Source organism: Amblyraja radiata, chromosome 26 (genome assembly GCF_010909765.2).
Source record: "Amblyraja radiata isolate CabotCenter1 chromosome 26, sAmbRad1.1.pri, whole genome shotgun sequence".
NCBI classification, from domain to species: Eukaryota; Metazoa; Chordata; class Chondrichthyes; order Rajiformes; family Rajidae; genus Amblyraja; species Amblyraja radiata.
Window position 1 is genome coordinate 16838508 of NC_045981.1, and position 25945 is coordinate 16864452.

Below are 25945 nucleotides of genomic sequence, written 5' to 3' on the forward strand. Positions count from 1 at the left end.
ACTTCCATGGATCTGAGTTTGATTTGGATCAGAATTGGGGAGGAATTTCTTTAATCAGAGGGTGGTGAATCTGTGGAATTCATTACCACGGATGGATGTGGAGGCCAAGTCAATTGATATTTTTTAAGGCAGAGTTTGATGGATTATTGATTAGTAAGGGTGTTGGGGGTTATAGGGAGATGGCAGGAGATGGGGTTGAGAGGAAAAGATTGATTAGCCATAATTGAATGGCGGAGTAGAGTTGATGGGCCGAATGGCCTAATTACGCTCCTAGAACTTACGAACTTGGATGTCGTGGTGTTTGCACATTTTCCTATTGACTGCTTGGATTTCCACCGAGAGCTTAATTTTCGTCCCATATCCCAAAAGCATGTTGGTAGGTTAATTGACTACTCCTTGATGTGGAAGTGACCAAAGGAAAGTTGATGGTTGTGAGAGAGAATTTGTTGAAAAGTGATGGGATATTAAGGGGAATGGGACTGCTGATTTGGGAACCAATACGAATCCAATGGGCCAACTGGCCTCTTTCTGTTTTGCAATAAATAAGTTAGTAAGAATGCTCACTCCAAAAGACAAATAGCAATTAATAAATCGTTTATTTTTTTTTTAAATATCCAAAATGTATGCATTTCAGTAGAACATTAAAGAATAAAATAAGTCCCTAACAGCTAAGTTGGGTGTCAATTTAAATCTATTTTTCTGGAAAGGCGTGAGTAAACAATTTTGCAGTGAATTGCACTTTCCGTCCATGGAATCCATGCCAACCATTGGTCACTCGTTCGCACTAGTTATTTGTTATCCCACTTTCTCACCAAGTCTCTACACATTAGGTTAATTACAGAGGCCAATTAAACTACAAAGGCGAGCACCTTTAGGATGTGGGAGGAAATCAGAGCTTCCGGAGGAACGCCGTGCGGTCACAGGGACTACGTGCAAACTCCACACAAACTGCACCCAAGGTTACAATTGAACCCGGGTCTTTGGCGCAGTGAGGCAGCATCTCTACCAGCTGTGCCAACTGTACTGCCTCTAGATCTGTTCCAGAAATCTGTTTCCTATGCAGCACCAACATTCATCAGCACTATAGAAAATATAACATCTCGGAGTGGCACGGAGGATCAGTGGTAGAGTTGCTGGTCCTACGGTGCCAGAGAGCCGAGTTCGATCCTGACTACTGGTGATGTCTTCCAGAGTTTGTATGTTCTCCCTGTGACCGCGTGGGTTTTCTCCGGGTTTATTACCACACTCGAAAGTTTGGACATACAGGTTTAGAGGTTAATTTGCTTCGGTAAAATTGTACATTGTCCCTAGTGTGTAGGATAGCGCTAGTGTACGGGGTGAGCTGGTCAGCGCAGACTTGGTGGGCCAAGGGGCCCGTTTCCGCTCTAGATCTCTAATGTCTAAAAGTCTAAAGCAAAGATGCTCAATATTCAATGTTTTTTTGTTGTGGTTTAGGCTACACAATGAAGATGACAGCTGTGGTTCTGATAAATCTGACCTGGCGCCTTCCATCTCTCCAACATATGCAGCAACTGTTGCCAAAACCAGTTCAATGCCTTCAGCATCAACAGCATCAGGTATCCACTTAACCTACCCATTTGTGTTGATCCTCATTGCGTGACCTGATTATTTTGTTGACGTGCTAAGTAGGAAAGAGTCCAGGGAGTTCTACCAGCTGCATCATGCATTGCACAACGGTGCTGTATAAGAAGCACACTGGCGCACACAGATCTCTGATGCTATACCTTGTAGCGTGCAGGGAATTCTCTGGAGTTCAGACCACGCAGAATAATTCCAAATGATAACAAAAGGCAAGCTAAGAGGGGAAAAAAACTTCCAGATACTGAATATCTGGGGTAAAAACAGAACAAGCAAGATATGTTAATTGGGCCAGGCAGCATCTGCGGAGGGAAAATGAGAGGTGGCGTTTCAGGTCAATGTCCTTTCGTCTGATTTGGGGAAAAGTCAAACATGTTGAAAAGTCCAAGAACTGGGAGTGGTTGGGCAGAGACTCAATGGCACAAAATGGTGTGACCGCAACTAGAAGGTGGTGAAGGCTTCTTGTTCCCAGCTGATCCACCCGTAGGAAAAGTAAGTAGTGGAGTGGAGAAAAAAGCCAGAGTGGAGAAAAAAGATAAACACAAAGTGCTGGAGTAACTCAGGGGTCAGGCAGCACCTCTGGATAAAAAGGATGGGTGACGTTTTGGGTCGGGACCCCTCTTCAGAAGCGTCTGAAGAAGGGTCCCAACATGATATCTCACCATCCTTTTTCTTCAGAGATGCTGCCTGATCCGCTGAGTTACTCCAGCACGTTATGTCTATTTTTGGTATAAACCAGCATCTGCAGTTCCTTGTTTCCACAACTAAAAAATGCAGTTGTTGGAAATCTGAAATAGCAGAGAATGTTGGAAACAGTCAACAGCTCGGGTAACATCTGTGATTAGAGAGAAACAGTCTTAATGTTGCAGATTGGTGACCTTTCTTCAGATGAGATTTAGACTTAGGTTTAGATTTAGGAGGAAAGTCTGAATATCTGAAATTGTTGAATTCATGTTGAGTTTAGAAGTATGTAAAGTGTCGAGAAGATGAGGTGCCGTTCCTTGAGCAAACACAAGTCATTGTTGAAACAATGGGACAATTAACAATTTTTACAGGAGCCAAATTCACCTACCAACCTGTACGTCTTTGGTGTGGGAGGCCCGGGTTTGATCCCAGCGACAGGTGCTGTCTGTAAGGAGTTTGGACGCTCTCCCTGTGACCGTGTAGGTTTTCTCTGGGTGCTCCGGTTTCCTCCCACACTCCAAAAGCGTATAGGTTTGTAGGTTAATTGGCTTCGGTACAATTATAAATTGTCCTTAGTGTGTAGGATAGTGCTAGCACACGGGGCGATCGCTGGTCGGTGGGAACTGGGGAGGCTGAAGGATCTGTTTCCTCGCTTTTTCTCTAACGTCTAAAAGTAATGAATAGTTATTGACCTGAATGTTACCTTTGGTTCTCTCTTCACGGATGCTACCTGATCAGATAAGTATTTTGAGTTTTTAATTTTATGAACAGATAAGCTCTCTGATATTTACAGTACAATGCAATCACAAGGCAGGAGCAGAAATACGCCATTCGGCCCATCAAGTCTGCTCTGCCATTCGATCATGACTGATCTATTTTTCCCGCTTAACCCCATTCTCCTGCCTTCTCCCCATAATCTTTGACACCCTTACTGATCAAGAGCCATCAATCTCCACTTTAAAACTACCCAATGAATTGGCCTCCACAGCCGTCTGTTGCAATGAGTTCCACAGATTCACCACCCTCTGGCTAAAGAAATTTCCCCCCCCCCTGTCCATTCTAAGGGTACATCATAAGGTCAAAAATTATAGGAGCTGAATTAGGCCATTCGGCCCATCAAGTCTACTCTGCCATTCAATCATGGCTGATCTATATCTCCCTCCAAGCCCCATTTTCCTGCCTTCTCCCCATAACCCCAGACACCCGTACTAATCAAAATCATTTGATTTGTCATTTTATTCTGAGTGTGCCCTCCGGTCGTGGTCTCCTACCACTGGAAACGTCCTCTCCACATCCATTCTATCTAGGTCTTTCATTATTCGGTTGGTTTCAATAAGATATGCGAGTACAGGCCCCGAGCCAATTCCTCATAGGTTAACCCAATCATCCCCGGGGTCATTCTCGTGACCTTCTCAAGACCCTCTCTCGACGGCAGCACATCTTTCCTCAGATATGGGGTGCACGTGACACACTGATGTTTAATCTGTTCCTCCAGGATATTCCGAAGAAGGTGGTGCCCTGCGTGGCGAGATCATTCCTGAGCATGAGTTTGCTGCTGGAACATTGCATCTGGATGATGAGACTGAGTTCCCTCCTGTGAGCATACAGAATAACTAAAGCCTGAGCCAACGCTTTGTCACTCACATGGGCAAGTGTAAATCTGAAACCGTGAAGAAAGCACTCCAGTAGCAAACACAGCTTGATTCGACAGTGAAACTGACCTGTCGTTAGGATTAACACTTTAAAGAATGTAGTACGGGATCCAAAGTGTCAAGTAGTTTTTGCTTAAATTGTTATGCTTCCTTTATTAATGTTTCTTTTAGTATGCATAGTGTGGGATAAAGAATAAAGGCTTTTTTTGCTATAACTGCACCTCGCTTGGGTGGGTGGGTGGGAGATAAAATCTCGGTAATGAGAAGCATTGTTAGCACTTGGATTTCTGGTACGTTTACAAATAGTGCAGGAAATGTAGAGAACAGTGAACGTTGTTGCCAGATCACTAAAGTAGGAATCATGGCTTTGCGTTGGAACTCTTGCAATTGGATTAATGTTTGCAGCAACCAGGCACAGCGGAGTACAGGTTCACCACGGATTTCCCGACATCCTTGGTTCCAGAGCCTTTCTAGATTATCTGTTTTGCCGGACTAACAGTGGTCATGGCCTTGGGGGTCCGAGATACTGACTCGCAGAGTCGGCCGCGGAATTCGGCTATGGGAGCGGACCTACCATCTCTGGGCGGGCCGGAGTTCCAGAGCTTCGGCCGCAGGGGGTAAATTCGACCCGCTGATCGGCCCAGGAAATCGGCTATGGAAACAGATCTGCCGGTTGCGGGCAGGCTGGAGTTCCAGAGCCCCGGCCGCAGCCAGCAAATTCAACCCGGCGATCGGCAGAGAAGTCCCAATGAGATCGAGAAAATAGGAGATGGATCTGTACTGAGTGAGAAGGGAGATGAGCCGGTCGTCACCACCAGCATCATACTTCATCTCACACCTGCAATGCACCCGATGGTTCAAACGTACTTTATTGTATTTAGTAAGAAATGGGAAAGATAGAAACAACTTTCTATAGGTGATATAGACAATCATTTTAGCTATTCGAAGAAAAAGTAATTTGATGCAACAAGTAAACAAAGTGGTCGAACAACTCAGCAGGTCAGGCCACATCACTGGAGGACATGGATAGAACATGTTTCCATGTCCACCAGAGATGCTGCCTGACCCACTGAGTTACTGCAGCACTTTGTGTCTTTATTTGTAAACCAGCATCTACAGTTCCTTGTTTGTACATTTTACTCAACAAGTCTTGGGCCACTTGTTGCAATAACTTTTCATCTTGGCTCCAAATATTCAGGTAGTTCTTTCAATTATCGCCGGAGTCTTTTATTGAAGGAGGAACACTTGTAAATATTTAGGATATAAACTAGGATTATAAAACTCTAGAAATGTAACAATTGTTAGTTTCATTGGTGTGATTCTGTTAGTTTATAGGAGGTAAAATGTAATTGAAAGGGTGAGAAGTTGCATAAAGTAGTTTCAATCCCAAGCCTTCACGCAGGCAGCGGTGCGGTGGCGCAATGGTTGAGTTGCTGCCTTACAGTGCCAGAGTCCCGGGTTCGATCCTGACTACGAGTGCTGTCTGTACAGAGCTTGTACGTTCACCGCATGACTTGTGTGGGGTTTTCTTCGGGAGCTCTGACTTCCTCCCTCATTCCAAAGACATACAGGATTGTAAGCTAGCAGGCTTGGTAAAATTGGAGATTGTCCCTAGTGTGTGTAGGATAGTGTTGTGTGCAGGGATCGCTGGTCGGCGTGGACTTAGTGAATAAAAGGGCCTGTTTCCGCGCAGTATCCTTAAACTAAAGTCAGTTCTCTCAACTGAACAGCCGCACTGTCCAAAGCCTGCTCATTCAGAACCAACCACCATTTAAAGAGATGGGTCAAGGACGGTTCTGGAAGCGCACCTCAGTTGTGCTATCTTTAATAAGGTCCTTACTGCTTCTTATTAACCTTCCCACTCCTCGCATGCCTCAGGATTACAAACAAATCCCCATCCTTCTCCAAGTTCACAGTGCTTACATTCCCCTTTCCCCCCTCTCATCTATTGATCTGCTGAGCCAATTCAACATATAACTCAACTCTCAACCCACTGACCCCACTCCCAATCCCAGCTCCCTAGACCTGGCTCGGGTATTGGCAGCTGGGATCAAGGGTACCCCTGGAGGAGTATAGGTATATTGAGGAACGTAAGAAGGATATCAGGAGGGCCAAAAGGGGAATGAGAGCTCTGTCACATAAGATTAAGGAGAATCCAAAGAGATTTTATGTATATATCAGTGGTAATTAGAGAGAGAATAGTGCCCCTCAGAAGCCAAAGTGGTCATCTATGTGTAGAGCCTCAGGAGAAGGGCAAGGTGACGAGCGGCATTAAAAGCGGGATGTTTTCTCTGCCCATCATGTCACAGTACAGACAAAAATCCCTATCCCAGATTAGTCACAACGATGTGTCATTTTAACCTTCGTGTTCAGAAATAATTGGCACAATTTTCCTTCCTGGATTTTAAATTTGCAAATGCATTAAGTGCTATAGTGCCTACATTTAAAAACCGAATTTCAACTTTTAAAAATGTGTTTGAAGGCCCTGCTACAAACTTTCTATCCTCCTCTTGTGCCCCTTATAGTGACAATCGCACCTGACAGTAACAATGTTATTGTTTTACCTTTACAGCATTAAAAAGTGTGCACACGTGGTAATTGTGCCAGTGATCACAATGCTGGTGCTTTCTCAATCAAGCGTGTGCTGCTTGTATTCTGCATTTTTCTACCAGATAATTTCTTGAGCTTTTATCCACATCACATGAACTTTTGTGGTTCATCAACTTGTTGACCATTGATTAGTCATTACTACGCAAAATAGGCTTTACGGTGATAGTAATGATAATGCAGTACAGTCACTTCTTCTTTCGTGTCCATCTTCCATGTTTCAAATGTTGACATCGCTGTCATCGTCCATCCTAAAAAGGACGCAAGCTTCCGGCAAAAATCAGTGGGAGCCATCACTTGTTGCAATAGATGATGGTGGTAGCAGAATTAACTCGGGATATTTCCAGTGATTGATGGAGAGGTAGTCAGGAAATAAACTAAAACATTTTGTTAATATATATATATATATATTTAAGGATCTTCATTTACTGGCTTTTCTGCCTATTCCATCAATTTACAGTTGAACATCAGCACCTTTTATGAGCTTTGTGAACGCAGTCTATGTTTTGATGCTCACAGCCGTAGACAAGAATCAGCAGCTGACAAGGTCAGATTTGCAGTCTCGGTTGTTGTGGCTGGCGGGCAGCCATGTTTCAGTGGGAGGATGGCTCCATTCTAGTCAGTAGCCCCAAGGTAGCTTCAGATTGGAAATGTTTATCAGCTGTTTATGTTTGCCAACAGTAAGGTTGACTTTTCAGCTTTTCTTCAGGCAATGTTTCTTTATTAGATTCCTCATTGAATGTTGGTCACTGTGCTCTAGATGGTCTCTGTGGTGAAATATAGAGATCTAATTGTACATGGATGCAGCAGATGTATGGGGCGTGAACCTCCCATTTAGCTCGCTGAGTGACAAGCAGAAGATCCAATAGCAATTTTGAGAATCTGACATTTTGTCAGAATTAGACTATTTATGCTTACAATTGGAGTCGATGGAAGCAACACTTTGCTTCCTGTTTCACTCTATTAATCTAATAACACACTTGGACTAACATTGAATAATTTCAACTTTATTCAGCTACAGTAATATTGATTCAGCTGCGATTCCTTTGAATACAATCCTCTGTGGGTTATAATATGACGCATACAACTTGTCAAAATCATTTAGCATCTATTTATACAGATGTTTTTATGGAATAGAGTGACAGGAAGAACTCTATCCTAACATAATTGGGATAAATAAAGAAAAGATGACCTCCCTAGTTAAACTATTCTCTTCTAATTCTGTAGTTTTATTACCCCTTGAGTGGAAAAAAAACCATGTTTACTTTTCTTCTTAACCTTTCATTTAAATCCTCGCTATCTGTACCCTTTGTGATAGTAAACAAATATCTTAATGTGTAGGAAGGAACTGCAGTTGCTGGTTTAAACCGAAGACAGACACACAATGCTGGAGTAACTCAGCGGGACAGGCAACATCTCTGGAGAAAAGGAATGGGTGACAATTGGGGGTCGAGACCCTTCTTCAGACTTTTAATTTTGTTGATGTTTTATATAATAAAACTTTTCTTCTCCTCTTATCACATTGATAACTCTGATGTTCAGTAGATGGTTTGTCAACATTGTATCTTTGGTTCCTTAACAATTGTGAAGTGACTGCTGACACTGCAGATGTAAGATATTCAAAACACTTTGCTTAGGTGTCAGAGAAAGTATTTGGAGGAGTGAGGGAGTAGTGTGGCTATTTGGCATTCAGCCATATTATCTTAGCTGAGCAGAGGCCAGAAGAAATGGCAACAGCTGTGATTGAAGCTTTTGCTACTTGTCATGAATGTACTGAAGAACATCCTTTGGTGATCATTATGGAAGCACATTGATGTCTGCTCAGTGCTTGAGAATGAGGGAGATTGGAACAAATCTCTTCAGGAATAATGTCCTTGTGGAAATGTTTTACAATGGTGAATCTGTGGGTTTATTTGCCAGAAGGCTATGGAGGCCAAATATTTAAGGCAGAGATAGATAAATTCTTGATTAGTACAGGTGTCAGAGGTTATTTTGAGAAGGCAGGAGAATAGGGTTAGGAGGAAGAGATAGGTCAGCCATGATTGAATGATGGAGTAGACTTGATGGGCCGATGGCCTAATTCTACTCCGATCACTTATGATCTTATGAACAACGAGCAAAATTCATCTGAGCAAAATTATGGCTCATTCACAGGTTTTTTAAATTCTTCGAATAACAAAGATACACACAAGCGTATAACACTGGCTCCTTTCTAAAATATAAATTCCGTGGTCCCAATTTGCACAGAGTTTCTGTCCAACATTTTGACTTTAGAATGCTTCTGCTCATCTACAAAACTTGTAGACTACCTGCCTCTGCAACTACCTCTGTTCTTCGGCTCAACAATCTGCTTTCATTTTCTGGGCTACAGCTCAATCCAGGGCCTCTGCTCACCCCAGTCACAAATTCATTGAGAGAGAGATGCGGAAAGACAAGGATACAAACAGTAAATGGATGGTTATTGGGCCGAGTGGATGAGCAAAGGGTCCTTGGAGAATATCAGAATAGAGGAGAATAAAAATCAATGCCTTCCATCTTACCTGTGGGCTAAACTTTTCCGAATAGTTGCTCCATGTCCTGTCTTTGTTGTGAAGAAATATTGGATTTCCACAAATTGGCTATATCCACAACCCATGTCCCACTCCTAATCCAATTCTTTCCTGTGTTTGATTCCTCCAAAGAAAAATCCCCTCCAAGTCACTTAAAAATAGCTGTATGGTATTTCTAATCCCAGTTTTACATTTAATTAACAATAATTAATATGATGAAAAATTATGAAAAACAAGAATAATTTTAGATACCTGTAGTATTATTTCTACATTCAAATTATTTTTAACTATCTGTAATATCACATCATAATATATCAAAAATTTAAATTGGGTCCAATTAAATTAGACAGCAGAAACTCCCAATGGATGAAGATTTAGATATGAGTAACTCAGTTTGTCAGGCAGCCAAATATGTTCACCATCGAAGAATAATCTGCTCAATTTCAGAACAATCATTCATAAAGATGTCTGTGCTATATGGATTATATTAGATACTAGACCAAGGGGGACCCGTTGGGTCCCGTTCCCTCAACGCGCGGTTGCGGGGGGGAGGGCCTGCGGCGCCACACACACACTAACTACCCATCCCCCCCCCACATACACTCAAACTAACCACCCCACTTGACATTATATTTAATTTTATTCATTGGATCCTTTTACATTGAAATAGAGATTAAAATGGAAAAAAAAGGCTGTGGAAATCGGCCAAGAAAATAACCGCGAAGATTTAAGAAAAGCAATTACCTGTTCAAAATGGAGTAATGGAGTCCATTGAAAAAAAAAAGAGAATTTAAAAGAAAACAGGGGAAAAGGTGTGTTAATTTTGCGGAGCAAATAACGGAGAACTCTTAAAACTGTTAAAAATGCAGTAAATCGAAATAAAGAGAGAAATTTTAAAAATGCGGATTAAAAAAAAAAAAGGATTTAAAAAAATTACTTGTCTAATGTAAATTAAAGAAAATTATAACGTCTATATCAGCGGATCAAATAACCGCAAAGTTTTAAAACAGAAAAGCAATTACCTGTTCAAAATGGTGTAAATCGAAATAAAGAAAGAAATCCAAAAAACAAATTTTAAAAACTCACTTGTCTAATGTAAATTAAACAAAAGCAGAAAACCGGCAGTGCAATCGTACTGTATAGTAAGAGCTGTGGGAATCCACACTTCGTTGTTGAGAAACAAAGTTAGAATGGATGGTTGGTGAAAGGAAACCGCGTGTTAATAGCATTCCCAGCAGGCAGCGCGGGGCTGTGAAGAAAGTTCTCGAAAAGAAATGCCGATCTTTCCGACGTCATCACTCGGGTGATGTTCGGTTCAATGCAGCGGGCGGGGGGGGGGGGCTTCTGGGTTGTGGGTGGGGTGGATAGCTAGGGACGGACGGGCTCGGGTTCTCGGGTGAGCGATGTCATCACGTGGGTGATATTCGGTTCAATCCAGTGGGCGGGGGGGGAGAGGAGGGAGAGAGAGGAGGGGGGAAGGGGGAAGAGAGTGGCCCTCCCCATCTCCCTGCCCTTCTCCTCCCCCCTCTCCATCCCCCTCTGACAGGAGAACTGGCGGATGCTTGCTGCATCGTTACCGTAACGTTGGAGTTGGAGCAGCCGGTGCCCGACGCAGTGACAGCGGGCAGCGCGGACTCCGGAACTGTGGGTCAGGAACCGGCCTGGGCCCAGACCACGGCCTTGCGCCGCCCGCAGCCGTTACACGAGGCAGCGCGCGCGGGGAAGTTCGCCGGTTTGAAAAGAGAAGGCTCGAGACTCACTTCGGAACAAACGCAGGGCCCAAGGTAGGCTGCCCGCGTCGTTGACCAGAGCGAGGCCCGCAGTGCTCTGAGGACTGTTAAAAAGCAGCGGAGGGCCTCCATCTGGTTTAATACCTGTAAAGTCATTCTTAATAGGTACACAAAATTGCTGGAGGAACTCAGCGGGTGCAGCAGCATCTATGGAGCGAAGGAAATAGGCGACGTTTCGGGCCGAAACCCTTCTTCAGACTCAGTCATTCTTAATACCTGGGTTGTGTGGTGGGTTGTGGGCGGAGCGGAGTGCAACGGCCGCCATGTTGTTGACGCGCTGGACGACTTGATCATGTGTTGACGGGCTTCAACACAGAGGCGGGGGGGGCTGGGGCACGAGCAAAGGCATTGTGACGTCAGAAGCGGTTTGATTTGAAAAGATTGTCAGATTTGGTGATGAATTTTAATTAAAAATTGGGGAAATCATTAACCAAATTTTCAAATGAAGAGATTTTTAAATTCACGAGGAAAATCTCTACCGGAATATGTAAAAATTTCTCCATTACCGTGTTGGGTTTTGGAGGAGATATGACTGACAGGAAATGACTGCAAACAAACGAACAAACGAAGAGAGTTTTAGTAGTTACTAGACCAAGTGCAGACCCGTTGGGTCTGTTTCCCCAACGGCGTTTGCGGGGGGGGGGGGGGGGGGGGGGGTGAGAAGAGGGGAGGGAGGGGAGAGGAGGAGGAGGAAACGGGATAGATTTGGGAGGGAAAGGAGAGCGGGGTAGGGGGTGAGATGGGGAGAGAGATGTGGGGATGGGGAAGATGGGATGGAGGGGGAGAGGGGTGGGGGAGAGAGGGGAAAGAGTGGGGAGGGAGAGTGGAGGGGAAGGGGGAGAGAAGTGGAAGAGTGGGGAGGGAGGAGGAGAGGGGTAGGGGGAGTGGTGGAAGAGGGACAGAGGGAAGGGGGTGGGGGGGGAGAGGGAAGGGGGGTGGGGGAGATAGGGATGGGAGAGGGAGAGGGGTGAGGAGAGGGAGAGGGGAAAGGGGGAGAGAAGTGGGAGGGAGGGGTAGAGGGGTAGCGGGAGTGGAGGAAGAGAGACGGGGGAGTGGTGGAAGAGGGACAGAGGGGTAGGGGAAGGGGTGGGGGAGAGAGGGGAAGGGAGAGGGGTGGGGGTGGGAGAGGCGTGGGGTAAGGGGATAGAAGTGGAAGAGTGGGGAGGGAGGGGTAGGGGGAGTGGTGAAAGAGGGACAGAGGGGTAGGGGGAAGGGAGGTGGGGGAGAGAGGAAGGGTGGGAGAGGGAGAGGGGTGAGGAGAGGGAAACATAGAAGCATAGAAATTAAGTGCAGGAGTAGGCCATTCGGCCCTTCGAGCCTGCACCACCATTCAATATGATCATGGCTGATCATCCAACTCAGTATCCTGTACCTGCCTTCTCTCCATACCCCCTGATCTCTTTAGCCACAAGGGCCACATCTAACTCCCTCTTAAATACAGCCAATGAACTGGCCTCAACTACCTTCTGTGACAGAGAGTTCCAGAGACTCACCACTATCTGTGTGAAAAATGTTTTCCTCATCTCAGTACTAAAGGATTTCCCCTTTATCCTTAAACTGTGACCCGCTTGTCCTGGACTTCCCCAACATCATGAACAATCTTCCTGCATCAGACAAATGCAATTCAGGACTTTTCACTTCACAAGCAAAGTCAGAATGACGGTTAGTGAAGAATTCGAATATTCGCTGAGCGTTCAGATGCTGCGCGCGCCTCCTGCACCAAAGGGGGGGGGGGAGCGTGTGTCGTCACACACAAAGATCTTGTAGCGGACAGCTCCGCTATAAGATCTTTGGTCACATACTAAGCACGCGCCTCCACAAACAGATGAGCGTCTTCCTGAATGGAGAGCGCCTGGCCGCCTCCACAAACGGTCACACACACTGAGGACCCGCCCCCACAAAAAATATTTTGTGAGGAAGGGGAGGAGGAGGGTGGAGAGGGAGAGGGCGAGGGGGGGAGAAGAGGATGGGGGAGAGAGGTGAAGGGGGGGGAGGGGTTGGAGCGGGCGTGCATGAGTCGAGAGAAGAGAAAAGGGCAGAGAGAGAGGCTGGTACAACAACAAAAAAGCTTGATAAACTCAGCGGGTGCAGCAGCATCTATGGACCGAAGGAAAAGGGCAACGCTTTTGGCCGAAACCCTTCCGGGTTTCGGCCAAAAACGTTGACCATTCAATTCGCTCCATAGATGCTGCCGCACCCGCTGAGTTTATTCAGCTTTTTTATGTCTACCTTCGATTTTCCAGCAGCTGTAGTTCCTTCTTAAAGACAGAGACTGTGCACGGTAACGGAATGAGGAGGGAGAGGGGGAAGATTGTGGAGGGAGGGGGAGAGTGGGATTGGAGGGGGAGAGGGGTGGGGGGAGAGAGAAGTGGAAGAGAGGGGAGGGAGGGAGGGAGGGGGAGAGGGGTAGCAGGAGTGGTGGAAGAGGGACAGGGGGAGTGGTGGAAGAGGGACAGAGGGGTAGGGGAAGGGGTGGGGGAGAGAGGGGAAGGGAGGGGGTAAGGGAAGAGAAGTGGGAGAGGGAGGGGTAGGGGGAGTGGTGGAAGAGGGACAGAGGGGAAGGGGGCGGGGAGAGAGGGAAGGGGGTGGGGTAGAGAGGGAAGGGGTGGGGGAGAGGGATGTAAGAGGGGTGAGGAGAGGGAGAGGGGGAGGAGAGAAGGGGAGAGAAGTGGAAGAGTGGGGAGGGAGTGAGGGGTAGCGGGAGTGGTGGAAGAGGGACAGAGAAGAGGGACAGAGGGGTAGGGGAAGGGGTGGGACAAGGAGGGGAAGAGAGAGGGGTGAGGGAGGGAGAGGGGTGGGGTAAGGGGAGAGAAGTGGAAGAGTGGGGAGGGAGGGGTAGAGGGACTGGTGGAAGAGGGACAGAGGGGTTGGGGAAGGGGGCGGGGGGAGAGAGGGAAGGGGGGTGGGGAGAGAGGGATAGGTGGGAGAGGGAGAGGGGTGAAGAGAGGGAAACATTAAAACATAGAAATTAAGTGCAGGAGTAGGCCATTCGGCCCTTCTAGCCTGCACCACCATTCAATATGATCATGGCTGATCATCCAACTCAGTATCCTGTACCTGCCTTCTCTCCTTGCCCCCTGATCCCTTTAGCCACAAGGGCCACATCTAACTCCCTCTTAAATATAGCCAATGAACTGACCTCAAATACCTTCTGTGGCAGAGAATTCCAGAGATTCACCACTCTCTGTGTGAAAAATGTTTTCCTCGTCTCAGTCCTAAAGGATTTCCCCCTTATCCTTAAACTGTGACCCCTTGTTCTGGTCTTCCCCAACATCCGGAACAATCTTCCTGCATCTAGCCTGTCCAACCCCTTAAGAATTTTATACGTTTCTATAAGATACCCCCTCAATCTTCTAAAATCTAGCGAGTACAAGGCGAGTCTATCCAGTCTTTCTTCATATGAAAATCCTGACATTCCAGGAATCAGTCTGGTGAACCTTCTCTGTACTCCCTCTATGGCAACAATGTATTTGAGCATTGGGCATTGTGACATCACACGATGGAACGTTCACCAGGGGCTGGGGCTCCTGCAAAGTCATATGTAAATGGATCCATTCCGATTGGACATCTGTGAGCATCGGGCATTGTGACATCACACGATGGAACGTTCACCAGGGGCTGGGGCTGGTGCTGATTCTATGGGTGAGAAGCCAGTTTATTTTTGAAATATTGGGGGGGGGGGGGGGGGGAAGGATTTGATTAAAAACGTGTACTTAAACACGACGAAATGTAATGAGGAGCGGATACTTAGAAAGAAAAGTGAAATCTCTACCGAAATGGAAAAGATGTCGGCGATTCTGCGTCTGGTTTCGGAGTTGCAGTGAATCAAAGGAAGAAATGCAGCCGGAAGCCGTACATGTAAATTGATCCATTCCGATTGGACATCTGCGAGCATTGGGCATTGTGATTGGACATCTGCGAGCATTGGGCATTGTGACATCACACGATGGAAACAAATCAAAAGGCAGAAAGGCAGCCGGACGGACGGCAGGCGACAGGCACAGACTTTTATATAATACTAGACCAAGTGCAGACCCGTTGGGTCTGTTTCCCCAACGGCGTTTTGCAGGGGGGGGGAGGGGGGGCTGCGGCATCAAACTCGTATTAACCAACCCCCAAACACACAGGGGGGGGGGGGGGGGGGGGATGTGAAGAGGGGAGGGAGGGGAGAGGAGGTGGAGGAAATGGGACAGATTTGGGAGGGAAAGGAGAGCGGGGTAGGGGGTGAGAGAGGGGGATGGGAAGAGATATGTGGGGGAGGGGGAGGATGGGGAGGAGGGAGGGAGGGGGAGAGGGGTGGGGGAGAGAGGGGAAAGAGTGGGGAGGGAGAGTGGAGGGGGAAGGGGGAGAGGTGGAAGAGTGGGGAGGGAGGTGGAGAGGGGTAGGGGGAGTGATGGAAGAGGGACAGAGGGGTAGGAGGAAGGGGGTGGCATAGAGAGGGAAGGGGGGGGGGGGAGAGAGGGATGGGGGGGAGAGGGGTGCGTAGAGGGAAACATAGAACCATTGAAATTAAGTGCAGGAGTAGGCCATTCGGCCCTTCGAGCCTGCACCACCATTCAATATGATCGTGGCTGATCATCCAACTCAGTATCCTGTACCTGCCTTCTCTCCATACCCCCTGATCCCTTTAGCCACAAGGACCACATCTAACTCCCTCTTAAATACAGCCAATGAACAGGCCTCAACTACCTTCTGTGCCAGTGAATTCCAGAGATTCGCCACTCTCTGTGTGAAAAATGTTTTTCTCATCTCGGACCTAAAAGATTTACCTCTTATCCTTAAACTGTGACCCCTTGTTGTGGACTTCCCCAACATCTGGAACAATCTTCCTGCATCTAGCCTGTCCAACCCCTTAAGAATTTTGTAAGTTTCTATAAGATACCCCCTCAATCTTCTAAATTCTAGCATGTACAAGCCGAGTCTATCCAGTCTTTCGTCATATGAAAGTCCTGACATCCCTGGAATCAGTCTGGTGAACCTTCTCTGTACTCCCTCTATGGCAACAATGTATTTGAACATTGGGCATTGTGACATCACACAATGGAACGTTCACCAAGTGCTTGTGCTCCTGCAAAGGCATATGTAAATGGATCCATTCCGATTGGACATCTGTGAGCATCGGGCATTGTGACATCACACGATGGAACGTTCACCAGGGGCTGGGGCTGGTGATGCTTCTATGGGTGAGAAGTCAGTTTATTTTTGAAATATTGGGGGGGGGTTGAAGGATTTGATTAAAAATGTGTACTTAAACACGACGACCAATGGCAAACCCGTTGGGTCTGATCCCCCAACGCAGCCGTACCCTACCCGTAGCCCCCACTGGGGGGGGGGGGGGCGGCATCACACACACTAACCACCCCCACACACAGAGTTGGAAAAGTGTATAAAGACCGTTCCCTACCTGTAGCCCCCAGGGGAGACGTGGTCGTCGAAGTCGGGTTCCGGCCGTCTTAAAATAGCGTATCTTGAAGTCGTCGAAGTCGGGTCCGTCTCGGCAACGCGGGGGGGGGGGGGGTGGCGGGGCGGTATCACACACAGAGCCTTAAAAGTGTAATGCCCCAATGCAGCCGTTGCCTACCCGCAGCCCCCACGGGAGACGTGGTCCTCGAAGTAGAGCCGTTCCCGAAAGGCCGTTTTTAAATGAGTGAGGGGGGGGGGGGGGGGTGGAGGAGAAGGATTTAATGAAAAAAATGGACATAAACATAACGAAATGTAATGAGGAGTGGACAGCTGGAAGGGAAAGTGAAATGTCTACCGAAATGGCTGCTTGTATGGGTGAGAAGCCAGTTTTTATTTGAAAAACTGTGGGGGGGGGGGGGGGGGGGGAGGAGGCATTACACTTTTGCGTTGGGGCATTACACTTTTAAGTGGTGAAAGTTCTGACATAACAGGAATCAGCCTGGTGAACCTTCTCTGTACTCCCTCTCTATGGCAACGATGTCTTTGAGCATTGGGCATTGTGACATCACACGATGGAACCTTCACCATTGGCTTGGGCTCCTGCATAGGCATATGTAAATGGATCCATTCCGATTGGACATATGTGAAGATTGGGCATTGTGACATCACACGATGGAACGTTCAGCAGGGGCTGGGGCTGGTGAAGGTTCTGTGGGTGTGAAGCCAGTTTAGTTTTGAAATATTGGGGGGGGGGGGGGAAGGATTTGATTAAAAACGTGTACTTAAACACGACGGAATGTAATGAGGAGCGGATACTTAGAAAGAAAAGTGAAATCTCTACCGAAATGGAAAAGATGTCGGCGATTCTGCGTCCAGTTTCGGAGTTGCAGGGAATCAATGGAAGAAATGTGACAGCCGGACGGAGTTCCGTTTCGGAATTTTGGGCGAGAGTTTTATATATTAATAGATAGATAGATAGATAGATAGATAAAATGCAGCAATATATAAACAAAAATATAAGATAGTTGATTTTAAACTCCACTGGTGATGGATTAATTGGACTTAAAAGAAAAGTTTCGGCCATAATGTCACATGTGCTATTCCTGTATGAATACATCCTATGTTCCTGTATTATCAAGTGGTAACATTAAAGGGCCTGTCCCACTTGGTCCACCTAATCCGCGAGTCCAGAAGAGTGCCTTCTACCTTCAAGCTCGAGGACTCTCTCCTGGAAATGCTCGAGCTGGATCGACCGGCCACGTTGAAAGCGCGAGTTGGATCGACCGAACTGCGAGCTGCATCTACCGACCGCACACATACATACACACACACACACAAACACATCGCGAAGGTGGGGGCCAGGGAAAGCAGAGGAGCGCTGCCTGCGCGATGAAGAGGAAGGTAAACGGCTTCCACAGAGTACCGTAAGTCTGTTAGAGAGTGCGGGGGGGGGAGAAGGGAGACAGAATGGGAGAGAAGGAGAGAAGGGGGGGGGGGGGGGGGGGGGGGGAAGAAGTGGAGACACTTAAGAAGTTTAATAAAGTTAAGGGGCATTTTACCTACCGGTAGGTCTTCCTAGGTCGTGAAACTCCAGTGAGCCAATCAAAATGGTCGGTCAGTGAAGGAGATGGCCAACGGCTGCCCTCGACTGCCTGTAAGTAAAGAGCGACCCCACTCCACTACGAGTGAAAAAGACCCATGCCGAACAAATTTTACTTGTGGAAATATTTTCAATATACTGAAAAAATTTCTGCGACCTAGCTGAGGCCGCGAGTAGGCTGGAACCTCCCTCGAGCATGAAGGAGAGTTCCAGCTACCTCATACGATCTCCTAAGACCTTGTGTTGACCATGCTGTGAGTTTGAGTCCAGGGCAAACTCTTCTAAACTCGCAGCTTAGGTCGCCCAAGTGGGACAGGCCCTTCACTCTCTTTCGCTCTCCATGGATGCTGCCTGACCTGCAGGGCAATTCCAGCATTTCAATCGACAATAGACATGTCCTGTATTTATTTAATTATGATTTGCTGCTCTCTGTAGTATTTTGCTTTTGATCACCTCATTGCTACTCGTTAACAGAGGGCACGTTTGGATCATATTACTCAGGATGGCATTTGCTTTCAGAGGTTGAGGTGTTTTTACCCACAAAGGAACCAATGCGAGTTTGATGTTTAGAGCTAGCAATATTTCCCCAAGGCATCTCGGGCCATTTACACTGCACAGCTTTGAGCCAAGGTGGATCACTTGTTCCGAGGCTTAGGTTTTGTGTCTGTGTGTGCCTAGTGTAATGAGATGGATGAGAGTATCTCAATAACTCTTTGCTCTTCATTTCTATGTCCTTGGCACATCCTTATCAGGCCAGATTGTTACCAGCTCAGCAGAGTGGGAGTAAAGTGTCTTGTCACCAATCCAAGTTATAATGCAATGTCCTACAGTACCTTTAGAGCATTCCAGTGGTTGCATAGACAGCATGACGGCTTTGAAAGTATCTGAATGCATTCCAGTCAGCAACATCTAATGCAAGTTCACTGTTCTTGAGCCATCCACAAGAACACAGTCCATACCCAGCCTTGCTACTCTGCAGACAATGTTTTGACAAGGATGTTGTGCTCTTTCAATTCACAGGTTATGTCATTTGCAGCCTTTGTATCATGCAGCTGTGCCCATTAGTAAGTTCACATTTCTCACTGCCTTCATGCTCATTCTGTGGCTAATTGAAGCCCACAAACAAGCCATTTGCCCCAAGTTGACCAGTCTACTTCTTGCGGAGTGTTTCTCTGTCAGTGTGTTGAATTATTGGATTGAGGTCCCATCCACCATATTGGTTGCTTGTGAGTATCTCATGGATATTTGGAAAAGGAGCTTAGGACGAATCACCCGTCTGTCCCTCAATGAACACTATTGGAATTGACATTACCTGCTGTATTTCATATATTGGAGCATTACTGCACTGCAAGTGATTGCAGAGTCACCAGGGTGTGATAGATCTGTAGAAATAGATATTGCTGTGTTATAGTCATTTGCCCCACTTGCCTGGGTCTGTTACAGGCTGATTAATAAGAGCTTGTTTATGAGAATTACAGGACCACTGTTTAGTTCAGATTCAAGATACAGCGCAGAAACAGGCCCTTCGGCCCACCGAATCCGCACATTAACGCAAACCTGCAAACACTAGGGACATGTTTTTTTACACTTATACCAAGTATACAAACCCAAGCCAATTAACCTACAAACTTGTACATCTTTAGAGTGTGGGAGGAAATTGAAGATCTCCGAGAAAACCACGCGGTCAAGGGGAGAACATACAAACTCCGTACAGACAGCACCCACAGTCGGGATCGAACCCGGGTCTCTGGCGTTGTAAATGCTGAAAGACAGCAACTTTACCTCAGTGCCTCCCAATCGCAATTAATGACATTAATTATTAATCACACTTGTCATTCCTGTGGAAAGAATGAAGAACTTTGAATTTCTATTGAAGGTGGATGGAGGCCAGCGTTTATTCCTCATCAATTATCACACTTGAGAAGTAGTGGTGGTCTACTTCCTTGGAGTAGTGGTGGTCTACTTCCTCTGCAGACAATGTTTTGACAAGGATGTTGTGCTCTTTCAATTCACAGGTTATGTCATTTGCAGCCTTTGTATCATGCAGCTGTGCCCATTAGTAAGTTCACATTTCTCACTGCCTTCATGCTCATTCTGTGGCTAATTGAAGCCCACAAACAAGCCATTTGCCCCAAGTTGACCAGTCTACTTCTTGCGGAGTGTTTCTCTGTCAGTGTGTTGAATTATTGGATTGAGGTCCCATCCACCATATTGGTTGCTTGTGAGTATCTCATGGATATTTGGAAAAGGAGCTGAGGACAAATCACCCGTCTGTCCCTCAATGAACACTATTGGAATTGACATTACCTGCTGTATTTCATATATTGGAGCATTACTGCACTGCAAGTGATTGCAGAGTCACCAGGGTGTGATAGATCTGTAGAAATAGATATTGCTGTGTTATAGTCATTTGCCCCACTTGCCTGGGTCTGTTACAGGCTGATTAATAAGAGCTTGTTTATGAGAATTACAGGACCACTGTTTAGTTCAGATTCAAGATACAGCGCAGAAACAGGCCCTTCGGCCCACCGAATCCGCACATTAACGCAAACCTGCAAACACTAGGGACATGTTTTTTTACACTTATACCAAGTATACAAACCCAAGCCAATTAACCTACAAACTTGTACATCTTTAGAGTGTGGGAGGAAATTGAAGATCTCCGAGAAAACCACGCGGTCAAGGGGAGAACATACAAACTCCGTACAGACAGCACCCACAGTCGGGATCGAACCCGGGTCTCTGGCGTTGTAAATGCTGAAAGACAGCAACTTTACCTCAGTGCCTCCCAATCGCAATTAATGACATTAATTATTAATCACACTTGTCATTCCTGTGGAAAGAATGAAGAACTTTGAATTTCTATTGAAGGTGGATGGAGGCCAGCGTTTATTCCTCATCAATTATCACACTTGAGAAGTAGTGGTGGTCTACTTCCTTGGAGTAGTGGTGGTCTACTTCCTCTGCAGACAATGTTTTGACAAGGATGTTGTGCTCTTTCAATTCACAGGTTATGTCATTTGCAGCCTTTGTATCATGCAGCTGTGCCCATTAGTAAGTTCACATTTCTCACTGCCTTCATGCTCATTCTGTGGCTAATTGAAGCCCACAAACAAGCCATTTGCCCCAAGTTGACCAGTCTACTTCTTGCGGAGTGTTTCTCTGTCAGTGTGTTGAATTATTGGATTGAGGTCCCATCCACCATATTGGTTGCTTGTGAGTATCTCATGGATATTTGGAAAAGGAGCTGAGGACGAATCACCCGTCTGTCCCTCAATGAACACTATTGGAATTGACATTACCTGCTGTATTTCATATATTGGAGCATTACTGCACTGCAAGTGATTGCAGAGTCACCAGGGTGTGATAGATCTGTAGAAATAGATATTGCTGTGTTATAGTCATTTGCCCCACTTGCCTGGGTCTGTTACAGGCTGATTAATAAGAGCTTGTTTATGAGAATTACAGGACCACTGTTTAGTTCAGATTCAAGATACAGCGCAGAAACAGGCCCTTCGGCCCACCGAATCCGCACATTAACGCAAACCTGCAAACACTAGGGACATGTTTTTTTACACTTATACCAAGTATACAAACCCAAGCCAATTAACCTACAAACTTGTACATCTTTAGAGTGTGGGAGGAAATTGAAGATCTCCGAGAAAACCACGCGGTCAAGGGGAGAACATACAAACTCCGTACAGACAGCACCCACAGTCGGGATCGAACCCGGGTCTCTGGCGTTGTAAATGCTGAAAGACAGCAACTTTACCTCAGTGCCTCCCAATCGCAATTAATGACATTAATTATTAATCACACTTGTCATTCCTGTGGAAAGAATGAAGAACTTTGTATTTCTATTGAAGGTGGATGGAGGCCAGCGTTTATTCCTCATCAATTATCACACTTGGTTACTCCAAATAGAGATGTTGAGTAACAGGATTTAAACCAAGCAAGGAATGGTGATATATTTCCAAGTCAAGATCATATGTGACGAATGGATATTTATAAGACATGGTAAATCCATGCGTTAACCCTTATCCTTGTTGTTAGAGGTTATATGTGTTTGGCAGCCTTAGCAAGTTGCTGCAGTGCATTTTGTAGATAATGAACATTGCAGCTATTATGTGTCACTTTTAGAAGGGAATCAATGTTTAAGGCAGTTCCTGTCCAGCAGGACACTTTATTCTGGACAATTTTGAGCTTTTTGAAAGTTACTGGATATCATGGAAACAGGCCCTTCAGCCAACCGAGTCTGTACCAGCTATGAACTACCCATTTACCTTCACCATACGTACCAGCTATGAGTGACCCATTAACATTTATCATACGTTAATCCCATTTTATTCTCCCCACTTTCCCACAAACTCCTTCCAGATTTTATCATTCTGAAATTAGAAGCAATTTACAGCAGACCGTTAATCAATTCATCCAAGCAGTTGGAGATTGTGCGGTCATACTCACAATCTGTGCCTTATACGTTGTGGGAAAGGCTTTGGGGAGTTGGGAAGTGAGTTATTTGCCATAGGATCCCCAGCCTCTGCTTTACTCACAGAATATTTATGTGCCAGAGCAGGAATGTTTCAGTAATTCAGGAATGTTTAGCACATTGTAACATGCAAAGCACCGGGTTTTGATGCTCGATTGAAAATATAATAATCTACTTTATACAAAATGTATTTTAATATTTTTCCAGGATAAGAGTAATATTTAATTGTGGATTTTGAAACAATTGTTGATCCCTTCTAAGAATTATAACATAAACATAATATGATTACATCCTATTGTAAGATAGTACGCAATGTAGATGGAGTGGGAGTGCCAGCTACCTTCCCATGTGCTGAACTTCAGAACCATCCTATCTGTGTTGTCTATACATATCACTAGAAGTGGTGTTGCAGATTAAAGCTTGAAGGCTAATGAAGGCAAGTAGCTTGTATACCTTCTTAGCTACCTAACCTACCTATGCAGCTTCTATCAGGGAACCTTGCATATGAACACCAAGGATCCTGGTGATGGAATGCCTGGGTCAGATGGCCTCTCTCAACCATGTATACATTTTGTAGTTCCAGTCCAAGGGATTGCATGGAAACTAATGTGTAATTGGGAGCTGCGCAACACTTAAACATGAAATAATGTCAGCTTGAAATTCTGCTGAGTGACATTTTAATTCGCACGTTGGTGTCAAACCTTTGAACAACATTTAACAAAATTGCTCTGCGGAAATTTGTTAAAGGTGAAATTGAAAATAATTTCACCAGTAAAGAATTTTCACATGTTGATTTACACTTGTACCTTGGGCTTTGGATGTTACTAATTATTAATGATAACAATAGGTGACACAGTGGGCGTACAGCACCAGAGACCCGGGTTCGATCCTGACTACAGGGTGCTGTCTGTACGGAGTTTGTACGTTCTCCCCGTGACTGTGTGGATTTCCTCCAGATGCTCTTGGTTCCTCTCACATTCCAAAGACGTGTGGGTTTGTAGGTTAATCGGCTTCTGTAAATTTCCCCTAGTGTGCAGGATAGAACTAGTGTGCGGGGATCGCTGGTCGGCCCGGACTCGGTGGGCCGAAGGGTCTGTTTCCACGCTCTATTTCTAAATACACTAAACTAATAGTGACCACCAATAATTAATAAGAGCCAAAGCCCAGTTCTTGCTGCAGCTTCCCACCGTGCATGTGCAACAGCTTGTTCATAACACACTCTCCTATACTCCTATAATAGAAATTAAGGATATGTTTTGGTTTTGGTAGATTTATTCAAGCCGGGGGAAGCCAGAGTGAAAAGACGAAGAAATTGTGAGCCTGAAAAAAACAGAATTAGTATCGTGAGTGAAGATAGAGATTATAAACAGCACGATTTGAAGAATGAAGAGCCTGAAATTGGTACGCATGAATTGGAATCATACTAATATTCTGCATTTAAAATTTTGTTTTAAAAAAAAAGAGCAAAACAAAATTCCAACATTTTAACCTTGCATCTGTCACCAGCTTTAGTTACTGTAGAGGAGCCAGAATGGGTGTGTTGCAAGGAAGAGCACATGACTGAACTAATCAAGATTAGCAATGCCAAACTGTAAAGAAAAATTCTCTCTCTCTCTCTCTTAGTATGGGTATTTAAAGTTATTATTATAAAAAGTTTTATAACACAGCATTTACTTTTGAAAATGTCGTCCAGCATGTATTTTATTATGTATATATCTTAAACACATATAAATATAGCAATTAGTCTACTCAGGCGATGTTGTCTCACAGCCAAGCAAGCTGCCCAGAATGGTGGTCGAAAATGTTAACATGTTGAATGAAGTTGCACAAAACTGTAATGTTCACCAAATAATGTAGTAATAGCCATAATAAAGTATTGCAATATACATTGTCTCTCTTTACTCCATCAACTTAATGCACTAATTCTTTAAGATGAGCTAACATTTCAGAGGTTGCAAATAAATGTTTTATACGATAATTCACATTATATTTTAGATCTACTTTTTGCTACAACGCCAAGCGAATGCTGCTTTGCAACTTAAGACCCACAAATGCTCCTTCTGCATTTTGAGAGGTCGTGGCCAGGAATTCCCATAAGTTGGTGTAGATGTTGTATTTTCAAAAGGGCTTTGAAGTCATCCTTGGGATATTTCCTCTGTAACTTCTTACCATGACGGAGCTCAGAATGGAGTGGTTGGTTCTGGCCATGCAAAGTATATGGTTTTTCCATCAGAGCCAACTTAATGCTTATTAATTTACCAGAGGATGGTGGCATTGGTTCATTTATATTGAGGTTTCCACTGTCAAAAAAGAAAAGGCTTCAGCCAATGCGATTTATCTACCAGATGTCAAAGACTACCTGATATGGCAAAGGCTATAGGAACAGAGAACCTTCTTGCTGTAGTACTGAAGACCCTTGCTCCAGCTCCAGAATGCGTCTGGTCAAGCTGTTTCAGTACAGTTGTTACAGTCCACCTAACAATGTGATAAATTGACTGGAGACGTCCTGCTCCCACCAAGCAGAACAATTACAATCTGGCCTCTTCCTACCTAGTCTACTTTCAATCATCAGCAAATAACGGATGCTTGTCTATTTGGAGATAGTTACATTGTATTAACACCACTTCAATCCAGCAATGAATTTTGTGCAATTTACTTTTCTAAGTACTAAAGCACAAGGACATTTTTCTCCAATGAAAACCATGAGCCAAGAGCTCAAATTTAGTAAACAAGACTTGATTAAAAACAATGAAACACTTTACATGACCACTGTATATTTCAAAATCCAATGAAGCAAAAAGAAGACCATTCAGTTCAAATGTGCAGGAAGGAACTGCAGATGCTGGTTTAAACCGAAGATAAACAAAATGCTGTAACAAAATGCTGGAGTAACTCAGCGGGTCAGCAGGACCTATTCCGTTACTCCAGAGATGCTGCCTGATCCGCTGAGCTACTGCAGTATTTTGTTTCTACCTTCGATGAACATCATTAGATGTACATCTCATGCTAAGAATATTTCAGATGCAGTAGTAAGGATTGCAGCTAGATCTGTCCAGTGCACTTTCATCATTGGCACAATTTCACCAAGTGATAACTACTAGCTTGATTTATTTCATGTGAGTTTGATTTTGGATCACGTTGTGTTATAAATGGCACTGCAATCAAATTTCCAGGTAATTTTGTTCAAGTCACAATTAGGCTTTCTCCAACTTTGCTTTATCCTGTTTTCAGTGTCACTACAGGTCATGGTATGGTTTCACACTGGGTGGCAAAAGTTGCTCTGTTGTGACTAGAAATAGGGACAGTAAAAGTCCGCCATCTTACATCAACCAAAATTAAACAGGCTACATTATGGCATTTTACTTCTGATTTAAAGTTAATTAAACTTCATAAATACTCTGCAGAGAAAAAAAATTGCCTCTTGTACTGTAGAAAATTAAAGTGCATGCTTATAATCAACTGCTCTGGAACAGTGGATCTTAAGATGTACGATTGTCACGTGGTGTTTAAGTCTTCAAAGTGTTTCTAATTGTGTTGTACACTAAATTTCTGCTTTTGGTTTGTTTTTGTAA

At 45.0% G+C, this 25945-nt stretch overlaps 1 protein-coding gene across 3 annotated transcripts in view; it reads left to right on the forward strand.

Annotated features, from left to right (window-relative positions):
• LOC116987968 (WD repeat domain phosphoinositide-interacting protein 1-like) overlaps window positions 1-24264 on the forward strand; it is an 82291-nt gene extending 58027 nt beyond the window's left edge. The window contains exons 11-14 of one of the 3 annotated variants that reach the window (XR_004415838.1): window positions 1456-1577; window positions 3779-3879; window positions 17864-17938; window positions 23643-23695. Coding sequence is in view for 2 of the 3 variants with exons in the window: in XM_033044329.1 (XP_032900220.1) it covers window positions 1456-1577; window positions 23643-23800 (280 nt within the window). In the remaining variant the exon portion in view is untranslated. Of the gene's footprint in view, window positions 1-1455; window positions 1578-3778; window positions 3880-17863; window positions 17939-23642 lie in introns of all 3 variants that reach the window. The other 2 variants (XM_033044330.1, XM_033044329.1) reach the window with 2 other exon arrangements.
• Window positions 24265-25945: the final 1681 nt, after the last annotated feature.